Source organism: Pseudophryne corroboree, chromosome 2 (assembly GCF_028390025.1).
Source record: "Pseudophryne corroboree isolate aPseCor3 chromosome 2, aPseCor3.hap2, whole genome shotgun sequence".
In the NCBI taxonomy this organism is placed as follows: domain Eukaryota; kingdom Metazoa; phylum Chordata; class Amphibia; order Anura; family Myobatrachidae; genus Pseudophryne; species Pseudophryne corroboree.
In genome coordinates, this window is record NC_086445.1 from 402040900 (window position 1) to 402059757 (window position 18858).

Genomic DNA, 18858 nt, shown 5'->3' on the forward strand with positions numbered 1-18858 from the left:
CACACCTCACTGTTCGGGACTTGCTGGCAGTAGGTGTGGCACCCCTGTTGAATTTTGCGCTGCAGCTGCCACTGGAGAAGAGACAGCAGAGGAGAAGGGCCCTCATTCCGAGTTGTTCGCTCGGTATTTTTCATCGCATCGCAGTGAAAATCCGCTTAGTACGCATGCGCAATGTTCGCACTGCGACTGCGCCAAGTAACTTTACTATGAAGAAAGTATTTTTACTCACGGCTTTTTCTTCGCTCCGGCGATCGTAATGTGATTGACAGGAAATGGGTGTTACTGGGCGGATACACGGCGTTTCAGGGGCGTGTGGCTGAAAACGCTACCGTTTCCGGAAAAAACGCAGGAGTGGCCGGGGAAACGGTGGGAGTGCCTGGGCGAACGCTGGGTGTGTTTGTGACGTCAACCAGGAACGACAAGCACTGAAATGATCGCACAGGCAGAGTAAGTCTGGAGCTACTCTGAAACTGCTAACTCGTTTGTAATCGCAATATTGCGCGTACGTCGGTCGCAATTTTAAGAAGCTAAGATTCACTCCCAGTAGGCGGCGGCTTAGCGTGTGTAACTCTGCTACATTCGCCTTGCGAGCGAACAACTCGGAATGAGGGCCAAGATGTACTAAGCAGTGATGAAATTGGAGAAAACGTACGTTTCACAATTTCCCGATTTTTTTTTTTTAGATCATTACATTTATTACATTTCCCCCTCAAGCCTTAAAAAATTATGTTTTGAGAAAAAGAAGCTGGAACATGAATTAAGTGAATAAGAATGATGCTGAATGAGAAGTTAACTTCAGCCTCCCGGTCACGACACATGCTTGACAGCCAGGCGGGGAGGAGTGGAGGCGGGTCTGTGTGCCTGCAGTCTGGACACTGGTGCCGGGGAGGGATCACTGTGGGTCTGGGTTGAGTTAGGGGCGGGATAGTGAAGAGACTTATGTCGCTTTCCGTGCAGGGTATGAACGCTGCTTCTCCCGAACTCTCCCGGCATCTGGTAAGGCAGAAGTTTCTTTCTGCACAGCTCTATATGGATGTCACTTAGGAGACATACGTCACAGTCACATACACGGAGGGGAATATACTGCATGCATGTGCCGCGTATTCCACGCACCCAACATGAGAGTACACGGAGCGGGCTGCGTGACACACCCAGGATACACTGGCAGAGTAGTGGCAATAATGTACCTATCACTTACTACAGGGAAACCAGACTCGTGGAAGAAGCTTTGGAGCGGCGTGTGTGTAGATGTGTTTGAATAGAGATGTGTATGTGTGTATAGGGCGTATGTAGTATGGATATATATGTACTGTATAGATTTACTATGTTCCAGACTTATATGTGTAAAGAAATATGTTTATGTATTAAGTTGAAGTAAAATGTGTGTTCTATAGAGTGCTGGCTGGCTCATAGCTGGGTATTGGTCATTATAATGGTATACACCCACAGCACATGGCAGCATTGTACTCTTTGTACTGTGGTAGATTTATTACACACATACATTAGTCACATGTGCTATTCTACTTAGAGGCAACTGATACCATACTTTATATTAAAGACATAAGGCCTGATTTAGAAGTGGACGCAAATCGTGTTTGTGCTGCGTCTTCGGTCACAACGGATCTGAGAAGATATGCTATTGCCGCAGGAGCCATCTGTTGTAATGGTGTGCCCACTACTGTCTTCTCAGCTCTGCTGCATGCGTCTGACAATGCAGCATCAGTCAGACCACTGGCCTTACGGCTGCTCAGAGCGTCAGCCGCTACTAAGCTGCCGTAGCCAGTGAAACTTAGCCTGAAGATGAGGTAGCTGGCTATGACTTGCTCCCAAAATGGCACTGACGCACTTGCGTTTTAATCGCCACTCCCCGTCACTACCCCCAATAACTATCGCTGTTGCAGAACCATCTCAGGACAAGCGCAGTGCGGCTCCGACACATGCGACACCAGAAACCATTTGCAAAAGAATCCAAACTGCATCCAACTCTGAATCAGGCCCATCTTGTTGAATTGAATTTTGGAGGTTACCTCTTCATCAGAATAGCCTGAAGTATACATTTTCCTTTCCAATTTTACAGACAGTTTGTTTTAATCCCTATGATCTGACCCATAGGAAAGCACTGACCTTAAAGTGGAGTTAAACCTAAACAAATATTTTTCTATACCCTAGCAGATGGTGATTTCAGGCTGTTTATTCAGGCAGTGACTGTGAAGCTATGCGCAGACTGCAAATTGCACATTCAGGATTACATGTCCTCTTTCTCTTACGTCCTAGGGGGTACTGGGAATCCATTTAGTACCATGGGTTATAGATGGGTCCACTTAGAGCCATGGGCACTCTAGAAGTTTGATTAGGTGCGCTGGCTCCTCCCTCTATGCTTCTCCTGCCAGACTCAGTTTAGAAAATGTCCCCAAAGGAGCCGGTCACATCTCTGGAAGCTCCTGAAGAGTTTTCTGCATTTATTTTTAAAGTTTGATATTTTCAGGCAGGACTGGATGGCACCAGCCTGCCTGCTTCGTGGGATTTGTCACCAGCCTGCCTGCTTCAAGCGGTATTGTTCCAGGTCGAGGAACCCACAAGCTGTAGCGGTTGACGCCCTGACAACTCCATGGGTCTACCATCTTATGTACCTGTTTCCTCCCATTCCTCTGATCCCAAGAGTTCTCAAAAGAATAAATAGGGAAAGAGTTCCAGCAATTCTCATTGCTCCGGACTGGCCACGAAGGGCCTGGTATGCGGATCTTCTCGAGATGCTAATCGAAGTGCCGTGGCCTCTGCCTCTTCGAGAGGATCTTCTGCAACAGGGCCTGTTCGTTTATCAAGACTTACCACAGATACGGTTGATGGCATTCCTGACAAGGCTATCCCGACTATGATCCAAGCCAGGAAGGGGGTAATGTCAAAACATTATCATCGTATCTGGAAGAAATATGTCTCTTGGTGTGAGAGCAGACAATATTCTACGGTGGAATTTCATCTGGGACGTTTCCTACTTTCTCTGCAGTCGGGAGTGGACCTACGCCTAGGCTCCATAAAAGTTCAGATTTCGGCTTTGTCTATTTTCTTTCAGAAACAATTGGCTTCTCTTCCTGCTTTCAGACGTTCTTGAAAGGTGTTCTTCACGTCCAACCTCCCTTTGTGCCTCCCACGGCACCTTGGGATCTCAATTTTGTTCAGACTTTCCTCCAATCGGACTAGTTTGAACCGTTACAGGAGTTAGATGTAAAGTATCTTACCTGGACAACCGTCACGCTGTTGGCCTTGGCTTTGGAAAAGCGTATATTGGAGCTGGGGGCGTTGTCTTACAAGAGCCCCTACTTGATTTTCCATGAGGACAGAGCTGAACTCCGGACTCGTCAGCAATTTCTTCCTAAGGTGGTGTCCGTGTTTCACATCAACTAGCCTATTGTGGTCCCGGTTGTTACTGACACCTCTGCTACTTCAAAGTCCTGGGATGTTGTAAGGGCTTTGAAGGTGTATGTAAAGCGAACTGATTGTCACAGGAAATCGGATTCGCTGTTTGTTTTATATGATGCCAACAAGATTGGGTGTGCTGCTTCAAAGCAGTCAATTGCTCGCTGGATCAGGCTCACTATCCAGCATGCTTATGCCACGGCAGGCTTGCCGATTCCATATTCTGTACAAGCCCACTCTACTTGGTTGGTGGGTTCCTCTTAGGCGGCTTCCGGGGGTGTCTCGGCATTACAGCTCTGTCAAGTAGCTAATTGGTCGAGTTCGAACACCTTTTACAAGTTCGACACCTTCGCCTCTGAGGACCTTCAGTTTGGTCAGTCAGTTCTGCAGGAAGCTCAGCACTCTCCCACCCGGATTGGGAGCTTTGGTACTTCCCCATGGTACTAAATGGATTCCCAGTATCCCCTAGGACGTAAGAGAAAATAGGATTTCTCTAACGTCCTAGTGGATGCTGGGGACTCCGTAGGGACCATGGGGAATAGACGGGCTCCGCAGGAGACTGGGCACTCTAAAGAAAGATTAGGTACTATCTGGTGTGCACTGGCTCCTCCCTCTATGCCCCTCCTCCAGACCTCAGTTAGAATCTGTGCCCGGCCAGAGCTGGGTGCTCCTAGTGGGCTCTCCTGAGCCTGCTAGTAAAAGAAAGTGTTAGGTTTTTTATTTACAGTGAGCTTCTGCTGGCAACAGACTCACTGCTACGAGGGACTGAGGGGAGAGAAGCAAACCTACCTGTCTACAGCTAGGTTGCGCTTTTTAGGCTACTGGACACCATTAGCTCCAGAGGGTTCGAACACAGGCATCTGTCCTCGATCGTCCGTTCCCGGAGGCCGCGCCGCCGTCCCCCTCGCAGAGCCAGAAGAACAGAAGCTTGAAGACTGCGAAAACGGCGGCTGAAGACTCTTGTCTTCATTTAAGGTAGCGCACAGCACCGCAGCTGTGCGCCATTGCTCCCAGCACACTTTCACACTCCGGTCACTGTAGGGTGCAGGGTGCTGGCGGGGGGGGGCGCCCTGGGCAGCAATTGAAGTACCTTTTTGGCATAACATACATATATACAGTCAGGTACTGTATATATGTAAAAACCCCCACCATTTTTTTCACACAGAAGCGGGACAGAAGCCCGCCGCTGAGGGGGCGGGGCCTTCTTCCTCAGCACACCAGCGCCATTTTCTCTTCACAGCTCCGCTGGAAGGACGCTCCCCAGGCTCTCCCCTGCAGTATCCAGGTATAAGAAGGGTAAAAAAGAGAGGGGGAGCACATAAATTTAGGCGCAAAAGACATAAAATCGGCAGCTATTGGGTAATCACTTATTATAGTGAATATCCCTGGGTTATATAGCGCTGTGGTGTGTGCTGGCATACTCTCTCTCTCTGTCTCCCCAAAGGTCTTTGTGGGGTCCTGTCCTCAGTCAGAGCATTCCCTGTGTGTGTGCTGTGTGTCGGTACGGCTGTGTCGACATGTTTGATGAGGAGGGTTACGTGGAGGCGGAGCAAGTGCGGATAAATGTGGTGTCGCCGCCGTCGGGGCCGACACCTGATTGGATGGATATGTGGAAGGTCTTAAATGATAATGTAAGCTCCTTGCATAAAAGGTTTGATGACGCTGCAGCCTTGGGACAGCCGGGGTCTCAACCCAGGCCTGCCCAGGCGACTCAGAGGCCGTCAGGGTCTCATAAACGCCCACTATCTCAGATGGTTGACACAGATGCCGACTCCAGTGTCGACGATGATGAGGCACAATTACAGCCTAAGATGACCAAGGCCATCCGCTACATGATTATTGCAATGAAAGATGTATTGCACATTTCAGAGGTTAACCCTGTCACTGACAAGAGGGTGTATATGTTTGGGGAGAAAAAGCAGGCAGTGACTTTTCCCCCGTCACATGAATTAAATGAGTTATGTGAAGAAGCGTGGAGTTCCCCTGATAAGAAAGTGGTGATTTTCCAAAAAATTACTGCTGGCGTACCCTTTCCCGCCAACGGACAGGTTACGTTGGGAATCCTCCCCTAGGGTAGACAAGGCGCTGACACGCTTATCTAAGAAGGTGGCCCTGCCGTCTCAGGATACGGCCGCCCTAAAGGATCCTGCGGATAGGAAGCAGGAAGCTATCTTGAAGTCAGTGTATACACACTCTGGTACTCTACTGAGACCGGCTATTGCTTCAGCCTGGATGTGTAGCGCTGTAGCAGCATGGACAGATACTCTGTCAGAGGACATAGATGCCCTGGACAGGGATACTGTCTTGCTAACCCTGGGCCATATAAAAGACGCCGTCTTATATATGCGGGATGCCCAGAGGGACATTTGCCTGCTGGGCTCTAGAATTAATGCAATGTCCATTTCTCTGACGTCCTAGTGGATGCTGGGAACTCCGTAAGGACCATGGGGAATAGCGGCTCCGCAGGAGACTGGGCACAAAAGTAAAGCTTTAGGACTACCTGGTGTGCACTGGCTCCTCCCCCTATGACCCTCCTCCAAGCCTCAGTTAGATTTTTGTGCCCGGCCGAGAAGGGTGCACACTAGGGGCTCTCCTGAGCTTCTTAGTGAAAGTTTAGTTTTAGGTTTTTTATTTTCAGTGAGACCTGCTGGCAACAGGCTCACTGCATCGAGGGACTAAGGGGAGAAGAAGCGAACCTGCCTGCTTGCAGCCAGCTTGGGCTTCTTAGGCTACTGGACACCATTAGCTCCAGAGGGACCGAACACAGGCCCAGCCTCGGAGCTCGGTCCCAGAGCCCCCTTACAGAGCCAGAAGCAAGAAGAGGTCCGGAAAAATCGGCGGCAGAAGACATCAGTCTTCAACAAGGTAGCGCACAGCACTGCAGCTGTGCGCCATTGTTACTCAGGCACACTTCGGTCACTGAGGGTGCAGGGCGCTAGGGGGGGGGCGCCCTGAGCAGCAATGTAAACACCTTGGCTGGCATAAATACACCACATATAACCCCCAGGGCTATATGGATGTATTTTAACCCCTGCCAGAACTCACCAAAAAGCGGGAGAAAAGGCCGCCGAGAAGGGGGCGGAGCCTATCTCCTCAGCACACGGGCGCCATTTTCCATCATCGCTCCGCTGGAAGGACGTCTCCCTGACTCTCCCCTGCAGTCCTGCACTACAGAAAAGGGTAACAAAGAGAGGGGGGCACTAATTTGGCGCAGTTTTGATACTAACAGCAGCTATAAAGGGAAAAGCACATTTTATAGTGGTATTCCTGTCTATATATAGCGCTCTGGTGTGTGCTGGCATACTCTCCCTCTGTCTCCCCAAAGGGCTAGTGGGGTCCTGTCCTCTATCAGAGCATTCCCTGTGTGTGTGCGGTGTGTCGGTACGATTGTGTCGACATGTTTGAGGAGGAAAATGAGATGGAGGCGGAGCAATTGCCTATTATAGAGTTGTCACCCCCTAGGGAGTCGACACCTGAGTGGATGAGCTTATGGAAGGAATTGCGTGACAGTGTCAGCTCTTTACGACAGACAGTTGACGACATGAGACAGCCGGCTACTCAGCTTGTGCCTGTCCAGGGGTCTCAAACGCCATCAGGGGCTTTAAAACGCCCGTTACCTCAAATGGCAGACACAGACACGGATACTGACTCCAGTGTCGATGATGAGGAGACAAACGTGACTTCCACTAGGGCCACACGTTACATGATTGAAGCAATGAAAAATGTATTGCATATCTCTGATAATACAAGTACCACTAAAAAGGGTATTATGTTTGGTGAGAAAAAACTGCCTGTAGTTTTTCCTGTATCCGAGGAATTAAATGAAGTGTGTGATGAGGCGTGGGTTTCCCCCGATAAAAAACTAATAATTCCTAAAAGGTTATTGGCATCGTACCCTTTCCCGCCAGAGGATAGGGCACGTTGGGAAACACCCCCTAGGGTGGATAAAGCGCTCACACGCTTGTCTAAACAGGTAGCACTACCCTCTCCTGATACGGCCGCCCTAAAGGAACCTGCCGATAGAAAGCTGGAGAATATCCTAAAATGTATATACACTCACACGGGTGTTATACTGCGACCAGCAATCGCCTCAGCCTGGATGTGCAGTGCGGGCCTGGCGTGGTCGGATTCCCTGACTGAAAATATTGATACCCTAGATAGGGACAGTATATTACTGACTATAGAGCATTTGAAGGATGCATTTCTATATATGCGTGATGCACAGAGGGATATTTGCCGACTGGCATCAAGAGTTAGCGCGCTGTCCATTTCTGCAAGAAGAGGTTTATGGACGCGGCAGTGGTCAGGTGATGCGGATTCTAAAAGGCACATGGAAGTATTGCCTTATAAGGGGGAGGAGTTATTTGGGGTAGGTCTATCAGACCTGGTAGCCACGGCAACTGCTGGAAAATCCACATTTTTACCCCAGGTAGCTTCTCAACCTAAGAAGACGCCGTATTATCAGGCGCAGTCCTTTCGGCCCCATAAGGGCAAGCGGGCAAAAGGCGCCTCATTTCTGCCCCGTGGCAGAGGGAGAGGAAAAAGGCTGCAACAAACAGCCAGGAACAAAAGCCCTCTCCCGCCTCCGCAAAGTCCTCAGCATGACGCTGGGGCTTTACAAGCGGACTCAGGCACGGTGGGGGCCCGTCTCAAGAAGTTCAGTGCGCAGTGGGCCCACTCGCAAGTGGACCCCTGGATCCTTCAGGTGGTATCTCAGGGGTACAAATTGGAATTCGAGACGTCTCCCCCTCGCCGTTTTCTAAAGTCTGCTTTACCGACGTCTCCCTCAGACAGGGAGGCAGTATTGGAAGCCATTCACAAGCTATATTCCCAGCAGGTGATAATCAAGGTACCCCTCCTACAACAGGGAAAGGGGTACTATTCCACACTATTTGTGGTACCGAAGCCGGACGGCTCGGTGAGACCAATTTTAAACCTAAAATCCTTGAACACTTACATACAAAGGTTCAAATTCAAGATGGAGTCACTCAGAGCAGTGATTGCAAACCTGGAAGAAGGGGACTATATGGTGTCTCTGGACATCAAAGATGCTTACCTACATGTCCCAATTTACCCTTCTCACCAAGGGTACCTCAGGTTTGTGGTACAGAACTGTCACTATCAGTTTCAGACGCTGCCGTTTGGATTGTCCACGGCACCCCGGGTCTTTACCAAGGTAATGGCCGAAATGATGATACTCCTTCGAAGGAAGGGAGTTTTAGTTATCCCTTACTTGGACGATCTCCTGATAAGGGCAAGATCCAGGGAACAGTTGGAAGTCGGAGTAGCACTATCTCAGATAGTGCTGCGCCAGCACGGTTGGATTCTCAATATTCCAAAATCGCAGCTGATCCCGACGACACGACTTCTATTCCTAGGGATGATCCTGGACACAGTCCAGAAAAAGGTGTTTCTCCCGGAGGAGAAAGCCAGGGAGTTATCCGAACTAGTCAGAAATCTCCTAAAACCAGGCCAAGTCTCAGTGCATCAATGCACAAGGGTCCTGGGAAAGATGGTGGCTTCTTACGAAGCAATCCCATTCGGCAGATTCCACGCAAGAACCTTCCAGTGGGATCTGCTAGACAAATGGTCCGGGTCGCATCTTCAGATGCATCAGCGGATAATCTTGTCACCAAGGAGAAGGGTGTCTCTCCTGTGGTGGTTGCAGAGTGCTCATCTTCTAGAGGGCCGCAGATTCGGCATTCAGGACTGGGTCCTGGTGACCACGGATGCCAGCCTGAGAGGCTGGGGAGCAGTCACACAGGGAAGAAATTTCCAGGGCTTGTGGTCAAGCCTGGAGACATCACTTCACATAAATATCCTGGAGCTAAGGGCCATCTACAATGCTTTAAGCCTAGCAAGACCTCTGCTTCAAGGTCAGCCGGTGCTGATCCAGTCAGACAACATCACGGCAGTCGCCCACGTAAACAGACAGGGCGGCACAAGAAGCAGGAGAGCAATGGCAGAAGTTGCAAGGATTCTTCGCTGGGCGGAAAATCATGTGATAGCACTGTCAGCAGTGTTCATTCCGGGAGTGGACAACTGGAAGCAGACTTCCTCAGCAGACACGACCTCCACCCGGGAGAGTGGGGACTTCACCCAGAAGCCTTCCACATGATTGTGAACCGTTGGGAAAAACCAAAGGTGTACATGATGGCGTCCCGCCTCAACAAAAAACTAGACAGGTATTGCGCCAGGTCAAGGGACCCTCAGGCAATAGCTGTGGACGCTCTGGTAACACCGTGGGTGTACCAGTCAGTGTATGTGTTCCCTCCTCTGCCTCTCATACCCAAGGTACTGAGAATCATAAGGAGAGTAAGAACTATACTCGTGGCTCCGGATTGGCCAAGAAGGACTTGGTACCCGGAACTTCAAGAGATGCTCACAGAGGACCCGTGGCCTCTACCTCTAAGAAGGGACCTGCTCCAGCAGGGACCCTGTCTGTTCCAAGACTTACCGCGGCTGCATTTGACGGCATGGCGGTTGAACGCCGGATCCTGAAGGAAAAAGGCATTCCGGATGAAGTCATCCCTACCCTGATCAAAGCCAGGAAGGATGTAACCGTACAGCATTATCACCGTATTTGGCGTAAATATGTTGCGTGGTGCGAGGCCAGGAAGGCCCCTACAGAGGAATTTCAACTGGGTCGTTTCCTGCATTTCCTGCAAACAGGACTGTCTATGGGCCTAAAATTAGGGTCCATTAAGGTTCAAATTTCGGCCCTGTCGATTTTCTTCCAGAAAGAACTGGCTTCAGTTCCTGAAGTTCAGACGTTTGTCAAGGGGGTACTGCATATACAGCCTCCTTTTGTGCCTCCAGTGGCACCTTGGGATCTCAATGTAGTTTTGGGGTTCCTAAAATCACATTGGTTTGAACCACTCACCACTGTGGACTTAAAATATCTCACATGGAAAGTGGTAATGCTGTTGGCCCTGGCTTCAGCCAGGCGTGTCTCAGAATTGGCGGCTTTATCCTATAAAAGCCCTTACCTAATTTTTCATACGGACAGGGCAGAATTGAGGACTCATCCTCAATTTCTCCCTAAGGTGGTTTCAGCGTTTCACTTGAACCAGCCTATTGTGGTACCTGCGGCTACTAGGGACTTGGAGGACTCCAAGTTGCTGGACGTAGTCAGGGCCCTGAAAATATGTTTCCAGGACGGCTGGAGTCAGAAAATCTGACTCGCTGTTTATCCTGTATGCACCCAACAAGCTGGGTGCTCCTGCTTCTAAGCAGACTATTGCTCGTTGGATTTGTAGTACAATTCAGCTTGCACATTCTGTGGCAGGCCTGCCACAGCCAAAATCTGTAAAAGCCCATTCCACAAGGAAGGTGGGCTCATCTTGGGCGGCTGCCCGAGGGGTCTCGGCTTTACAACTTTGCCGAGCAGCTACTTGGTCAGGGGCAAACACGTTTGCTAAATTCTACAAATTTGATACCCTGGCTGAGGAGGACCTGGAGTTCTCTCATTCGGTGCTGCAGAGTCATCCGCACTCTCCCGCCCGTTTTGGAGCTTTGGTATAATCCCCATGGTCCTTACGGAGTTCCCAGCATCCACTAGGACGTCAGAGAAAATAAGAATTTACTTACCGATAATTCTATTTCTCGTAGTCCGTAGTGGATGCTGGGCGCCCATCCCAAGTGCGGATTGTCTGCAATACTTGTACATAGTTATTGTTACAAAAATCGGGTTATTATTGTTGTGAGCCATCTTTTCAGAGGCTCCTCTGTTATCATGCTGTTAACTGGGTTCAGATCACAGGTTGTACGGTGTGATTGGTGTGGCTGGTATGAGTCTTACCCGGGATTCAAAATCCTTCCTTATTGTGTACGCTCGTCCGGGCACAGTATCCTAACTGAGGCTTGGAGGAGGGTCATAGGGGGAGGAGCCAGTGCACACCAGGTAGTCCTAAAGCTTTTACTTTTGTGCCCAGTCTCCTGCGGAGCCGCTATTCCCCATGGTCCTTACGGAGTTCCCAGCATCCACTACGGACTACGAGAAATAGAATTATCGGTAAGTAAATTCTTATTTTCTGCCAGGAGGGTCTTATGGACTCGGCAATGGACAGGGGATGCCGATTATAAAAAACACATGGAGGTTTTGCCTTATAAGGGTGAGGAATTGTTTGGGGACGGCCTTTCGGACCTTGTGTCCACAGCGACAGCTGGAAAGTCGACTTTCTTGCCTCAGGTTTCCTCACAGCCTAAGAAAGCACCGTATTATCAAATGCAATCCTTTCGTTCTCAGAGAAGCAAGAAGGTCAGAGGTGCATCCTTTCTTGCCAGAGGCAGGGGTAGAGGAAAGAAGCTGCACCATGCAGCTAGTTCCCAGGAACAAAAGTCCTCCCCGGCTTCCACTAAGTCCACCGCATGACGCTGGGGCTGCACAGGCGGAGCCAGGAGCGGTGGGGGCGCGTCTCCGAAAATTCAGCAACCAGTGGGTTCGCTCACAGGTGGATCCTTGGGCTATACAAATTGTATCTCAGGGATACAAGCTGGAGTTCGAAGTGACTCCCCCTCACCGTTACCTAAAATCAGCCTTGCCAGCTTCCCCCATGGAAAGGGAGGTAGTCCTGGCGGCAATTCACAAGCTGTACCTCCAGCAAGTGATAATAGTGGTCCCCCTCCTTCAACAGGGAAGGGGTTACTATTCCACACTGTTTGTGGTACCGAAACCGGACGGTTCGGTAAGACCCATTCTGAATTTAAAATCCTTGAACATTTATATGAAAAAATTCAAGTTCAAAATGGAATCGCTCAGAGCGGTCATTGCAAGCCTGGAAGAGGGGGATTTTATGGTATCTCTGGACATCAAGGATGCTTACTTGCATGTCCCCATTTATCCACCTCACCAGGAGTACCTCAGGTTTGTGGTACAGGACTGTCATTACCAATTCCAGACGTTGCCGTTTGGTCTGTCCACGGCACCGAGAGCATTTACCAAGGTAATGGCCGAAATGATGGTACTCCTTCGGAAGCAAGGAGTTACGGTTATCCCGTACTTGGACGATCTCCTCATAAGGACGAGGTCCAGGGAGCAGTTGTTGATCAGCGTAGCACACTCTCAGGAAGTGTTGCAACAGTACGGCTGGATTCTGAATATTCCAAAGTCGCAGCTGATTCCTACGACGCGTCTGCCCTTCCTGGGTATGATTCTGGATACAGAACAGAAGAAGGTGTTTCTCCCGGAGGAGAAGGCCCAGGAGTTAGTGACTCTGGTCAGGGACCTCCTAAAACCAAAACAGGTGTCGGTGCATCACTGCATGCGAGTCCTGGGAAAGATGGTGGCCTCATACGAAGCCATTCCCTTCGGCAGGTTCCATGCGAGGATCTTTCAGTGGGATCTGTTGGACAAGTGGTCCGGATCGCATCTTCAGATGCATCGGCTGATCACCCTGTCCCTGAGGGCCAGGGTGTCTCTTCTGTGGTGGCTGCAGAGTGCTCATCTTCTCGAGGGCCGCAGGTTCGGCATACAGGACTGGGTCCTGGTGACCACGGATGCAAGCCTCCGCGGATGGGGGGCAGTCACTCAGGGAAGAAACTTCCAAGGGCTGTGGTCAAGTCAGGAGACTTGTCTGCACATAAATATACTGGAACTAAGGGCCATATACAACGCCCTGAGTCAAGCGGAGCCCCTGCTTCGAGACCAACCAGTGCTGATTCAGTCAGACAACATCACGGCGGTCGCCCATGTAAACCGCCAGGGCGGCACAAGAAGCAGGGTGGCGATGGCAGAAGCCACAAAGATTCTTCGTTGGGCGGAGATTCACGTAAGCGCACTGTCAGCAGTGTTCATTCCGGGAGTGGACAACTGGGAAGCAGACTTCCTCAGCAGACACGACCTCCACCCGGGAGAGTGGGGACTTCATCAAGAAGTCTTCACACAGATTGCAAATCGATGGGAACTGCCACAGGTGGACATGATGGCGTCCTGCCTCAACAAAAAGCTAAAAAGATATTGCGCCAGGTCAAGGGACCCTCAGGCGATAGCTGTGGACGCGCTAGTGACACCCTGGGTGTTCCAGTCGTTATATGTGTTCCCTCCTCTTCCTCTCATACCCAAGGTACTGAGAATAGTAAGAAAAAGAGGAGTGAGAACAATACTCATCGTTCCGGATTGGCCAAGAAGGACTTGGTACCCAGAACTACAAGAGATGATCACAGAGGACCCATGGCCTCTGCCTCTCAGACAGGACCTGTTGCAACAGGGGCCCTGTCTGTTCCAAGACTTACCGCGGCTGCGTTTGACGGCATGTCGGTTGAACGCCGGATCCTAATGGAAAAAGGCATCCAGGATGAAGTGATTCCTACGCTGATAAAAGCTAGGAAGGATGTAACAGCTAAGCATTATCACCGTATATGGCGAAGATATGTTGCTTGGTGTGAGGCCAAGATGGCCCCTACAGAGGAATTCCAGCTGGGTCGATTTCTGCACTTCCTACAGTCAGGTGTGACTATGGGCCTGAAATTAGGGTCCATAAAGGTCCAGATTTCGGCCCTATCCATTTTCTTTCAAAAAGAACTGGCTTCACTGCCTGAAGTTCTGAGACGTTTGTAAAGGGAGTGCTGCATATTCAGCCCCCTTTTGTGCCACCAGTGGCACCTTGGGATCTTAACGTTGTGTTGGATTTCCTGAAATCCCACTGGTTTGAACCACTTAAGACCGTGGAACCAAAGTATCTCACGTGGAAAGTGGTCATGCTGTTGGCCTTAGCATCGGCGAGGCGTGTATCAGAATTGGCGGCTTTGTCATGTAAAAGCCCTTATTTGATCTTCCATATGGACAGGGCAGAATTGCGGACTCGTCCCCAATTTCTCCCAAAGGTGGTATCATCGTTTCATTTGAACCAACCTATTGTGGTCCCTGCGGCTACTCGGGACTTGGAGGACTCCAAGTTGCTGGACGTAGTCCGGGCTTTGAAAATATATGTTTCCAGAACGGCTGGAGTCAGGAAGACTGACTCGCTGTTTATTCTGTATGCACCCAATAAGCCGGGTGCTCTTGCTTCAAAGCAAACTATTGCTTGCTGGATCTGTAGCACGATTCAGCTGGCTCATTCTGCGGCTGGATTGCCGCATCCAAAATCAGTGAAAGCCCATTCCACAAGGAAGGTGGGCTCTTCTTGGGCGGCTGCACGAGGGGTCTCGGCTTTACAGCTTTGCCGAGCGGCTACTTGGTCGTGTTCAAACACTTTTGCAAAGTTCTACAAGTTTGATACCCTGGCTGAGGAGGACCTTGTGTTTGCTCATTCGGTGCTGCAGAGTCATCCGCACTCTCCCTCCCGGTTGGGAGCTTTGGTATAATCCCCATGGTCCTTACGGAGTCCCCAGCATCCACTAGGACGTTAGAGAAAATAAGAATTTACTCACCGGTAATTCTATTTCTCGTAGTCCGTAGTGGATGCTGGGCGCCCGTCCCAAGTGCGGACTTTCTGCATTACGTGTATATAGTTATTGCTTAATAAAGGGTTATTGTTATGAGCCATCCGTTGAGTGATGCTCAGTTGTTGTTCATACTGTTAACTGGGTAAGGTTATCACGAGTTGTACGGTGTGATTGGTGTTGCTTACCCTGGATTCCAAAATCCTTTCCTTGTAATGTCAGCTCTTCCGGGCACAGTTTCCCTAACTGAGGTCTGGAGGAGGGGCATAGAGGGAGGAGCCAGTGCACACCAGATAGTACCTAATCTTTCTTTAGAGTGCCCAGTCTCCTGCGGAGCCCGTCTATTCCCCATGGTCCTTACGGAGTCCCCAGCATCCACTACGGACTACGAGAAATAGAATTACCGGTGAGTAAATTCTTATTTTTAATTTAGCTACCGGTAAATCCTTTTCTCGTAGTCCGTAGGGGATGCTTGTCGCCCGCCCGGTGATTCGTTCTTCCTCTAATACCCCTTTCACACCATCCAAAATTTCCCGGGTTAATGCACATGAACGCGCATCAACCCGGGAAATTTCTCAGTGTGAAAGGGTACAGGGTCAAAATCCCGGGATTCCTGCCCCGGCATTTCAACCCTGCTATCTTCCAGGGTTGGTCCCGGGATCTTCCCGGGAACCTGGTCAGTGTGAACGGGAGCCGGGTCAATGTGCCCCGGCTCCCGTTCACTCTCTATGTAGCAGGCGGCGCTTAGAGATCATGTGATCTCTTGCGCCACCCCCGCTGCTTCACCGCTGACGTCAGCAACCCGGCAATATGCCGGGCTACTGACTGCGGTATGCAAGGCGTCTTACCCGGGAATGTCCCTGCGTGATCCCGGGACCGTATTCCCTGGTAAGACCCTGCATTTCTGGTCTGAATGAGGTATAAGATTACTTGTTTGCTGTTGTTTGGTTCAGCTGTTGCTGTTCCGGTTTTCAAGTTTGGTTAGCATGGCTTTCCTCTTGTTCTGGTTGTGCTGGTTCGAAATCTCACCACTTTCTTTATCTATATCCTTCTCTCAAAGTATGTCCGTCTCCTCAGGCACAGTTTCCTAGACTGAGTCTGGTAGGAGGGGCATAGAGGGAGGAGCCAGCACACCTAATCAAACTTCTATAGTGCCCATGGCTCCAAGTGGACCAGTCTATACCCCATGGTACTAAATGGATTCCCAGTATCCCCTATGGACTACAAGAAAAGGATTTACCGGTAGGTAATTAAAATCCTATTTTTACATCCCAGATCACGGCTTTCACTAGCCAGCTTTGCTATACTTCTTGTTTAAAAACAAAAAACTTTTGTTGTATTTTACCTTGCAGCATATCTATATAATAATTTAAGATGTGTCCTATCTCCAACATGCATGGGCAGTGGGAGCTGGGTACCAAAGAGATGTTAACATCTCGCCCACCAGATTGGGGGAGTGAAAATGCTGCTGTGTTGTGTCCTACCTACCCCCCGGCTCCACTGTGCATGTGAGATTTCTCGCACCCATTGGGCGATCTCTCATAGCACACATACTGGCAAGTAATCCTGCTGATATTTTAAAAAAATAAGCCACAAATGTGAGCTTATCGTGTTTTTAATACATCTGAATGATTGACAGCAAAATCTTTCGATGTTTGCACATACTGTAGAGAAAAGGGAGTTATCTCTACGTAATAATACGTTTACATACATACCGTGGCTCATTGTTACCACCTCTTCTTACATCTCTCCCCGGCTTTCTCAACGCAAATGCATGATCCGTGCATATGCAAGCATTGGAAGTAGAAGCTGTGCAAGCGCATTTCGCATTAGCTCATCTCTGCCAACATTGGGCAGTTGGCAACATAGGCGAGAACAGTGCCAGGGAGGGGCACATCGTTGGACCTCTCTGGACAAGTAAAGTAATAGTAAGTAAGTATCATTGCATGATACTAAAAAATATATCACCATCAACTATTAATGATAAATGGAGCCCTTGGAGTGCTCCATTTAATGATAACCTTACTTTTAAGGTTATTGCTATATGTAGTTATGCAGGGAAGCACCTTCTGTGGTGAAGCATTGTTACATTCAGTATTTGCAACTGTTATCTGTTAAGCAGCAGTCAATTGCTGTTACATGGAAAATGTCACAACTAACAGCAGTGATAATCGTCACACCCAGTATGCAGCTTCTGCACAGACACAGTCCCCTCTGTGTTCACTAGCCTAAGGCCTTTCCTTCTTAATTCATTGTGTTTTGGGAGTTGAGGTTCTTTCTGTAGTAACTAAGCACTTACACAGCCAGAAAGAAATGAAGGAAATACTGCACCCTTGCTAGTTAGGGAAGTATGATTTATTCACATAACTCCTCTCACTATCATACTTGTTTGTTACTGGGGAACAGTTGTCTCTCTTTATTTAGTGGGATTTAGAGGAAAGTTTTTGCAGTAAAGCACTTTTGTAAATGTAAATATCATGTGTTTTTTTTTTTTCTGTGGATTTTACAAGCTTTCAATGCACTAATTTAACCTGAAGAAGTGAACACCCTCTAATCATTGGTTAATTTGGGCATAACAAGGGGTATGCTAGCAATGCTGCCACGCAGGGCCTTTGGATGGCACAGTCACTGACCTGTGGCACTTGCAGCCTAGAAAGCAGCCGCCTGGTACGTCCTTTGGACAGTCAGTGCAATCAGTTTCTCCCTAGTCCTGGCTGCAAGCTGGCACAGAACTGCCTGGTGCTTCCAGCTCTGAGAGTTCAGTCTAGGAGAGAGTTGGGCTCAGCGAAATGTTTCATAACAAATTTAATTGAAATTCCATTCCAAACTCTCATTGCATTTTCCCAGCAAATTCCCATTGGTTTGTGTGCACCCCCCTTAGCAGGTGAAAAGTTGGAAAAATCTTTGTGCTAAGGTAAAATTGTCAGGACACATTGTGGAACCTCTGGTACATACCTTCTAATGAATAATCATAAATAACACATCATAAATAACACTTTGGTGTCATATCATTTTCAGCTGAATTTCTCTGAAAAACACAATAGCTGATTAATTAAAAGGAGACAGGTATGTTGAGGTGTTGCATTGATGGGAGAGGGATTTTAGAACTTGCAGATGGGAGCTAAAAAAAATTTTTAAATCTTTTTTATTAAAACTTGTATAAAAGACCACTTTGCAGACATTTTTCTGTACTTCAAACTACTGTAAAGATTTTAATTTGCTGAAAAAAACAATTGTCTATACTTTTTTTCACAGTTACTAAAAAATAATAATACAGAAATCAGCCATTTTTAAAAACCTTCAGTATTCTATATGGTCTTGGTAACTTAGGTGCCACTTTGTTTGGGCTCAGGATGTTTTCCCCTCTATTTTTATATACACTATTACCCCTTTTCCATCTGTAGCACGGGTCGCAGCCGGAAACCTGACACGGCTGCGACCCGTGCTACAGCCCCCTTTCCCACAGCGCTCACCAACCCGGCATATTGCCGGGTTGGTGACGCTGCTGCTGACGCGGCAGGGGCGAAGCGCTGGGAGATCACATGATCTCCCAGCGCCGCCCTTCCATGCGCTGTGAACGGGAGGACACGGCTCCCGTTCACACTACACAGCTTACCAAGTTGAACACGTGTTCAACCCGGCAAGATACCCGGGTAGGACTTGATCCGGGAATTTGCTGGGGGGGCCTTTCCACTAGGGAAAAACACAGGTAAATGTGCGCCCTCGTGCATTTACCCGTGTTTTTAACGGTAGTGGAAAAGGGGTATAAGATTGCTTCAGGTGCATACACACTGGGCGTTTTTTTTGTTTGTTTTTTGGCGCTCGCACACACTTCGGGGCAAGGGTTATATTCCCCCTCGGGTGGTGGTATGTTTCACTGGGTATCAGGATCCCAGTGCCTGTATTCTGACCGCTGGGACCCGGCAGCCAGGAACTTGAATTCCTCCCTCCTGTAATAACAACTGAATTAAACAAAGTGAAAAAACAAACAAGACTGTAGGAATATGTTGGTTAGCATTTTGTCAGTTAAATGTTATGTAATTTGTCAACTTCCAAAGTAAC

At 49.0% G+C, this 18858-nt stretch overlaps 1 protein-coding gene across 2 annotated transcripts in view; it reads left to right on the forward strand.

The window, feature by feature from the left end:
* Positions 1-845: 845 nt before the first annotated feature.
* SEPTIN10 (septin 10) overlaps positions 846-18858 on the forward strand; it is a 140163-nt gene continuing 122150 nt past the window's right edge. The window contains exon 1 of one of the 2 annotated variants that reach the window (XM_063953404.1): positions 846-996. In XM_063953404.1, coding sequence (XP_063809474.1) covers positions 940-996 — 57 coding nt within the window. In that variant the 5' untranslated portion in view covers positions 846-939. Of the gene's footprint in view, positions 997-1055; positions 1184-18858 lie in introns of those variants that run through there. The other variant, XM_063953403.1, reaches the window with a different exon arrangement.